This window comes from Grammomys surdaster, unplaced genomic scaffold (genome assembly GCF_004785775.1).
Source record: "Grammomys surdaster isolate TR1022 unplaced genomic scaffold, NIH_TR_1.0 99, whole genome shotgun sequence".
Lineage (NCBI taxonomy): Eukaryota > Metazoa > Chordata > Mammalia > Rodentia > Muridae > Grammomys > Grammomys surdaster.
The window spans coordinates 8,777,801-8,786,551 of record NW_021604578.1 but is presented as its reverse complement, the minus strand read 5'-3'; the positions used below and the strand labels follow the sequence as shown (position 1 = coordinate 8,786,551).

Here is an 8,751-nt window from a genome sequence, read left to right as displayed (position 1 = left end):
CCAGTGGAAAGTAGCTTTATTATGTGGACTACAGTTTCGATTGTGGCCACATGATGGCACTACCATAAAGAAAATCATTCTTTCCCAGTTGGCAAGGACTCAGCATTAGTATTTTATTAAATGCCTGTATATTTTTGGGAGAATTGAATTTCACATGGGATAGTCAACAATCTAGCAAATACTATACTATCTCCAGAAAAATATGTAATAGTGTACAACACAAAATTGAAATGAAAAAAATGTCTTAACTGTTCTTTCAGCCTTTTAATTGTAACACACACACACACACACACACACACACACACACACACACAATTAGAGCAATACTCTCTCTGGGAAAGTAAGGTGGTCTTCTCCAACCAGCAGGCCCATCCAATGGCTTCCCACAGGCTGGGGAGCAAAGGTCATAGCCAAGTTTATGAATAAAGCAAGGGGGATTGTGTAATTCTGCTTCTCCATTTCCAGCTCCGCCTCCCTCTTATTCAAACCTGGGATAATCTTGGGTTAAAGTCTCCTGTCCTTTGTGAACAACATGCCTGGGCTTGCACTGAGCTAAAGCACTGAAAGGGAACGTGTTTTGCCTTGTCTACTCTGCAGTGCTAAGGAAGCTTCCTTGTATCATGTTGGGAGTAACTGAGGTGAATATCTTTTTAACTGTAAAGATTAGATTTACCTATGCTTGAAAGTGGTCTGGAGGAAAACCCATTTACCCCATATTAATTTGGAATTCTATGTGTCACTCTTTCCCAGTTGGCACGAATTCAGCATTGGTATTTTATTAAAGGCCTGTATATTTTTGGAAGTCAGAACTCCAGTACAAAGCAACTGCTTATATACTGTGTTAACTGAGACAACAGGACAGACAGGCATGGAGTTCTCAAAACTTCGTGGTTCTGTGAAAAATGTATTGATAATAGCTATTTAAATTGTCTAGGACACAGTTTCTTCACCTGTAAGATGGGAAAGATGTAGACTAGACTATGTCATCTCAAAATATGTCCACAGGAAACTAGAATATGTTACCCTCAATATATTGCTGAGTCAGGATAAGGTTGAACTAAATTAAAAGATAGGTAGACACAGAAGGCCTGAAAGTGGCACACTGTTCTTTTGTAAGGAAAAAAAAAATCACATTTATTAAAAGAAGTCTCAAGTCCTAAGAAAATTTCCTGAAGCAGACAAAAAGAATGATTCTAAGTAACAAGTTTATCAGTGAAAAACATTAACAAACCTCTTCCCTATTTACTCCCTTGTTCCTGATTGTCTTTGTTTCCTGTCTTTTCCCACACTCTAGTTTTTAGCTTCTGATAGCATTCAAACCTCCGTTCTAAGCCATGTCGGAAGGTACTCATTTCGCTGTGAATGGATAAACTTGTGTTTCTGCAGTTAATCTGCCCTACTGGAGGAACCACGGCGATAATTTAAAAGGGTAGAAGGAAAATTATTTTCCCTGCCCTAATACGGCAGTATTTCTCATTCAGGATTGTGTTAAGATGACACAGACATGCCGGGCGGTGGTGGCACACACGTTTAATCCCAGCACTTGGGAGGCAGAGGCAGGCGGATTTCTGAGTTCGAGGCCAGCCTGGTCTACAGAGTGAGTTCCAGGACAGCCAGAATCCTGTCTCGAAAAACCAAAAAAAAAAGAAGATACAGACATTTCAGAATAGCTACCAGCATTTAATACAGTACAAAACAGTACTCCATAGGCGCTGGCACCTTTGCCATTGGAACAAAGAAGAAGGCTAAGCCTCTGAGTTGTTAGAACTGAACGGTAAAATCGAGTTTGTTGACAGCCACACATTAGCTCGGCTGCCTTTATTCTCTCTTTACCCCACAGTGGGACCTTGGATTGACTCTGTGTACCAAGGCGGTGACATCGCTTAATGACTTTAGATCCATGCAATCTGAATCACCTAGTGGGAAAAATAAGTCATAGACGACTTCAATTGTAAAATCATAATTAGCAACAGAACACTTTCAGCCTTACTGTCGAAGCCCAGATTGTTGCTAACGAACCTCGACCCACTCAAACCGTTAAATCGCTTTTCTGAAAAATTCCACAGGATGGCGATCTTGCTTAGACTTGTTGTGTACCAAACCTTCGCCGGGCGTCAAGCCCTCTCTCCACTCCAAGGTTAAGAGCCTGGCCTCTGACAGGGATCACTTATCAGGCGATGGGAAGAGGCTGCAGCGAGCTCAGATACTCCCATGCCACAGTTGATCACCTGGATCTACGACCGGGATTGTGCCCCGTTCCGTAGCTGCCTTGATTCTGTCTGGTGCCGGGTTCCGTGGGCCCAGCCACTGAGCCTCCCGATCCACAGGATCCTAGACTGGAGTAAGAGAACCCGCGGTGGCTGCAGAGGTCCCCAAGTACTCCGGATCTCCTAGTGCCGCCCCGCGTGGCTAGCTGGGTGACACTGGAGTCGGGTTGCACGGCGGTCAGGAGGGCGGTGCCAACCCTGTGACTCCCCGGGCTGCTACCCCTCATCCCCACCCGGCCAGGACCCAGACAGGGCGTCCGCCCTTGAGTTTCTGTTTTCCACGTCCAAAGTCAGGGCACGCGACGAACGGGGGACGCTTCCAGGACAGGTCGAAGCCCACGACAGCCACGCGGTCACCCCGCACCTATCCACAGCGCCCATTCCAGGGCCGGTGGGTGGGGCGCTCTCCGTGACGTCACGAGGCCCCGCCCCACCCAGCCGGCGGGTATTTAAAGCTTCGCTGCTCGCTCTCACTCGCACAAGCCGAGCGGGACGTCAGACTAGAGAGAAGCGAGAAGGACTGGGGCTCGAGGGACAGGGCTAGACCGGACGCGTGTCTGCGCCTCCGAGGTGGCAGTAGGCAGTGTCGGGTGGCGAGGCAACGATGGAGCTCCTGCGGACTATCACCTACCAGCCGGCCGCCGGTTCCAAGATTTGCGAGCAGGCTCTGGGCAAAGCTTGCGGCGGGGACTCAAAGAAGAAGCGACCGCAGCAGCCTTCTGAAGACGGGCAGCCCCAAGCCCAGGTGACCCAGGCGGCCCCGCACCACCATCACCACCACTCCCACTCGGGACCCGAGATCTCGCGGATTATTGTCGACCCCACGACGGGGAAGCGCTACTGCCGGGGCAAAGTGCTGGGCAAGGTGAGGAGCGGCGGACGTCAGGCTGCGGGGCGGGAGGGCGGGCTGCCCGGGCAAGCTGAGCGAGCAGGGACCCAGCGCCCGCTCTTATCGTTCCTTCAGCTGTCTGGTCCCCGGAGCGATGTGGGTCCCTCTTCTGTCCTCCCGGGCTTCTGTGCGCCGACAGCGCTGGGGATCGGCTTTGCATCCTCAGCTTGTCTACAAAGGAGAACTGAAGGCATTCTGCCTTGGCCCTGGGCTCTCACTACCTGATCCCCGGGGAGCTAGCCTGTCAAATTTCTTCAGAGGGCATTTTCCACTCTTTCCCCCTTCCACTCGCTTCTCCTTAGAGCTCTTTGCAAAGGGGAAACGAGAAAACTGAACTGGTTTCCAGGAATGTGTCTCCCTTCCTGAAAAACCATTTTACGAAGCAGATTGTATCGCTCTGCCCACCCTCTCTGTTCCTCAAATTTTGCTTCCCGCCCCCATTTATGTTCTCATTTATTTTAAACGTTGGCCCTTCATATTTTTTTTTTCTTTCGTCACGCTCAATTCCATCTCGGCTTTGTTTCCTCTCAGGGTGGATTTGCAAAGTGTTACGAAATGACAGATCTGACAAACAACAAAGTCTACGCTGCAAAAATTATTCCTCACAGCAGAGTAGCTAAGCCTCATCAAAGGGAAAAGGTGCGTATGACTGTTGAGTAAAGTATTTTCTTTGTGTGCAGGGATGGCCCTACCCTGTTAGGAAAATGTCTTCTGCGTGTTTAAGCACTGCCCTTCCAGACACGGTGAAAATCTAATAAGCCTTATCTTGCTTTTTTTTCTTAGATCGACAAAGAAATAGAGCTTCACAGAATCCTGCACCACAAGCATGTGGTACAGTTTTATCACTACTTTGAAGACAAAGAAAACATTTACATTCTCTTGGAATACTGCAGTCGACGGGTAAGTGTTAACTCCTGGGTCAGCGCTTGCTAACAGAAAGCTGGGGTGGTGTTTGGATTACATTTAATCAGCGGTTTTAGCCTTGACAGTTAATTATTCCCCCACCATATGAGGCTGCCTTACTAGTCCGGCAAAGGGAAGCCTGATCTAGGTAACTTTGTTTGACAAATTCTCCTCCCCCATCCCCCCCTTCTCTTCCTAGTCCATGGCTCACATCTTGAAAGCAAGAAAGGTATTGACAGAGCCAGAAGTCCGATACTACCTCAGGCAGATTGTCTCGGGACTCAAGTATCTTCATGAACAAGAAATCTTGCACAGGGATCTCAAGCTAGGTAAGCCCTCTCCTGCAGCGGCTGGGGGAGGGGCTAGAGAGCAGGAGATTTTCCTCGGCTCTACCCTTTTTAGTGTTCCAAATTGGGATCTAGCTTTTTGAATGGGTGCCTTCCGAGGAGGATGCTGGCCTCCAAATGTGAACCTTCCCAAGAGAGTTCACGTTTCATTTTGTTTATCTTCTAGGGAACTTTTTTATTAATGAAGCCATGGAACTGAAGGTTGGGGACTTTGGTTTGGCAGCCAGACTGGAACCACTGGAACACAGGAGGAGGTGAGAGTCTTGTCCTGCCTGGCTTTTGTGGACAGCAAATATACCTCTCTTATTAGTTCATAGAAAGTTAGTTCACACTACAATCTGCAAACCACAGCAGTGTTACTGAAAAGAAACCAATGTCCACTCTGAATCAGGTAACTTATACCTCTAAATTGATTATAAACGCAATCAATAAAATAAGTGTTTAAGTTTACTTCAAATATATATATATATACACACACACATACACACACACACACACATATACACACTATCTGGTGTCATTTGGTTAAAAATACTTGATCATATGGGATGAGAAAATTGTTCACACATTTAAAAAATTACCAAAAGAGGCTTGTTCAAATAAAAACACTATAAATGAGCAAAGAAGTCCAAGCTTTATTTCTCATTGAGTCATCCCCAGAGAAGTACGTTTAATTAAAGTTATAGTTCCTAATGAGATCTTGCTATATTTTGTCTTTTCAGAACAATATGTGGAACCCCGAATTATCTCTCCCCTGAAGTCCTCAACAAACAAGGACATGGCTGTGAATCAGACATCTGGGCCTTAGGCTGTGTAATGTAAGTAAATGCACCAGAATGCCTAAAAAAATCTAATTTGACTCAGTTGTAATGCTCAAAAAGAGTTCCTTCTTGACCCTTTCTGAAGATGTGTTTCTGTGCACCCAGGTATACAATGCTGCTAGGAAGACCTCCATTCGAAACCACAAATCTGAAAGAAACATACAGGTGCATAAGGGAAGCTAGGTATACAATGCCATCTTCGTTACTGGCCCCTGCTAAGCACTTGATAGCTAGCATGCTGTCCAAAAACCCAGAGGACCGTCCCAGTTTGGATGACATCATTCGGCATGATTTCTTTCTGCAGGTCAGCACACTCTTTGACCTTTTTTAAAATCTCGTGTCATTGCCCTGATTGCTGGAGAGGTTTCTGAAGGTCTCTTCTGGTTCCACAGGGCTTCACTCCAGACAGACTCTCTTCTAGCTGTTGCCACACAGTTCCAGACTTCCACTTGTCAAGCCCAGCTAAGAATTTCTTTAAGAAAGCTGCCGCTGCTCTTTTTGGTGGCAAAAAAGACAAAGCAAGATATAACGACACACACAGTAAGTGTCCAAACTTCTCTCCCCTTTCTGTATCCAAGACTATCCTTGAGTTTGATGACTTCGTTGAGACTTTACCTTTAGGGTAGTTTCAACATCGTATTTGTATACTGCTGGCCTTCAACTCTAATAGCAGTGTAAATATACAACTAGAATTGATTGATAGCTTTGGTTTACCTAAACACTGAAGTCTGCTGCCCTCGTAGTGGCAGCTGAAGCCAGTGATGACATAGTGCTAACTCTGTCCCACCCTTGTTGGGATAGATTAACATGCGCAATTCTTTCCCTCGATTTACAGATAAAGTGTCTAAGGAAGATGAAGACATTTACAAGCTTCGGCATGATTTGAAGAAGACGTCGATTACCCAGCAACCTAGCAAACACAGAACAGATGAGGTATGTTGGGGAAATACATAATAAAAAGGTCATTTCCAGTCTTGGATAACCAGCATTTTGATGATTATGGGGGCTGAGGCAATACTTCTAGTCAGGGTACCAGGGTAAATTTCTCTGGCTTGTTAACCTGAAATGTCAAGTGTAAATAAACCTAGCGTCTTGGCTCATTGCATGGCTCTTCTTTCCCTTTTCAGGAGCTCCAGCCGCCTCCCACTACCGTTGCCAGATCTGGAACATCCGCAGTGGAAAACAAACAGCAGATCGGGGATGCAATTCGGATGATAGTTAGAGGGACACTGGGCAGCTGCAGCAGCAGCAGTGAATGTAAGTGCTCGAAACTGTATTTTAAATAAACTGTAAGACTGGCTCTGAGTAACCCGAGTCAATTTAACATAGAAATAAGATTATAGAATTAGGGAAAGGACATGGAGTAGCCATGATTTCTATTTCTCTTTCAAATTAGTGGAGGGAAACAGCATTTCCTGATCCCGGGGTAAACAATGGTAAGCAATGTTGTCATTTCCGTTCCTGTGACTTTGCAGGCCTTGAAGATAGCACCATGGGAAGTGTTGCAGACACAGTGGCAAGAGTCCTTCGAGGATGTCTAGAAAACATGCCTGAAGCTGACTGTATCCCCAAAGAGCAGTTGAGCACATCCTTTCAGTGGGTCACCAAATGGGTCGACTACTCCAACAAATACGGGTTTGGGTACCAGCTCTCAGATCACACTGTTGGAGTCCTGTTCAACAATGGAGCTCACATGAGCCTCCTTCCAGACAAAAAGTAAGTGTGTCTGATGAACGCACTGCACCAGTTCTCCGCTGTCGGGCTAAATGAAATCAGGAAACAGTGATGAATTGCTTCTAATCTTTCCTTTCTCTCCTTCCTACTTTTAGAACAGTTCACTATTATGCGGAACTTGGCCAATGCTCTGTTTTCCCAGCAACAGATGCCCCTGAACAATTTATTAGTCAAGTGACGGTGCTGAAATACTTTTCTCATTACATGGAGGAGAACCTCATGGATGTAAGTACCGTGTCTTTAAAGCAGAGAGATGTGAGGCAGACTAGTTCCAGGAGAATCCCTTGGAAGTTAGTTTAGTTGAGATTCTCATGTCTTACCTTAGATGCAGTGCAGAGTCAGAATCGAGGCAGAGCCAGGAATCTTGAGGCCATTCTGAGGCTTAAGTTTCAGAGGCTTCTGTGTAATGTCCACACTGTACAGTTTCAGAGGTATTAACCCTCTCTCCTGATTTCTTCCAGGGTGGCGATCTCCCTAGTGTTACTGACATTCGAAGACCTCGGCTCTACCTCCTTCAGTGGTTAAAGTCTGATAAAGCCTTAATGATGCTCTTCAACGATGGCACATTTCAGGTAACTGAGCCTTTTATGGACCTACACGTTTAGGTCCTGAAATCTTCTTCTACCTAGCTGCTTTACGTTTTTGGCAGAATCTTTATTACTTCTTGTTTAGCGAGTTCTAATGTGTATGTTTATTTTTTTTAGGTGAATTTCTACCATGATCATACAAAAATAATCATCTGTAACCAGAATGAAGAATACCTTCTCACATACATCAATGAAGACAGGATATCTACAACTTTCAGACTGACGACGCTGTTGATGTCTGGCTGTTCGTTAGAATTAAAAAATCGAATGGAATACGCCCTGAACATGCTCCTACAGAGATGTAACTGAGAACCTGTTTCTATGAGCGGATCTCATGGGATTCTTTTCCACTGTGAGATCAACATGGAAGCCAGTGGAGGGATACAGAGCAAGTTAGAGAAATCGGAGAGATGGTGGTACGAAGACAATTTCTCTGTGGCCTGCTGGACTGCTGGAACCAGACCAGCCTAGGGTGTACAGTTGACTTTGGACAATCTTAAGCGTGGAGCCGAGTGCAGTTTTCCCTGAGATACCTGTCTTTAAAAGGTTTATCGGACAGTTTTGCAGAAAGTTGCATTGACTCTGAAGTTCTCTCTGTTGAGAGCATTTTCATTTGGAAGACTTGGAACTGTGAATATACTTCCTGAAGGGGAGGGAGAAGGGAGAATGCTCCCTTGCTGTTTAAAGGCTACAATCAGAGCAGCTTTTGGCTGCTTAACTGTGAACTATGGCCATACATAATTTTTCTTTTTTTTTTTTTTTTGGTTATTTTTGAACACTTGTGGCTGGAAAAAGTGCATTCCTTGTTAATAAACTTTTTATTTATTACAGCCCCAAGAGCAGTATTTATTATCAAGATGTTCTTTTTTTTTTATGTTGACCATTTTGAACTCTTGGCAATAAAGAGTATAAAATAGAAAAAAATGGCCTCCTGTCTTACTCCTGTGCAGCACTGCGCCATCAGAGCCTTTAAGCATGGCTTCCTGACACGTCAGTATGACATCAAACACATAAACAAATGAGAAACATCTTTACTTCTCCTAGTGATTCTTCTAGGAAATCAGCCTTTAATGTCATAGTTACAGCTATGAACTTTTTAGTGGATCTAACTTGTGTTTAAAACCATTGTCACTTTTTATAAAATCCCCCCTCCCAAATAATTGGACACCTGTTGAATTCCAAATCACTTTGTTTCTAAAATAG

The 8,751-nt window shown here is 45.0% G+C and overlaps 1 protein-coding gene across 1 annotated transcript; it reads left to right on the top strand.

Annotated features, from left to right (window-relative positions):
- Positions 1–2,740: 2,740 nt before the first annotated feature.
- Positions 2,741–8,472, top strand: Plk2 (polo like kinase 2). Its single transcript, XM_028783570.1, has 14 exons — positions 2,741–3,132; positions 3,688–3,795; positions 3,940–4,056; positions 4,259–4,388; positions 4,573–4,660; positions 5,129–5,224; positions 5,333–5,531; positions 5,620–5,767; positions 6,063–6,160; positions 6,355–6,484; positions 6,703–6,943; positions 7,057–7,186; positions 7,423–7,533; positions 7,666–8,472. Exons 1-14 carry the CDS (start codon positions 2,872–2,874, stop codon positions 7,855–7,857), a joined length of 2,049 nt encoding a protein of 682 aa, XP_028639403.1. The 5' UTR covers positions 2,741–2,871; the 3' UTR covers positions 7,858–8,472.
- The last annotated feature ends 279 nt before the right edge of the window (positions 8,473–8,751 follow it).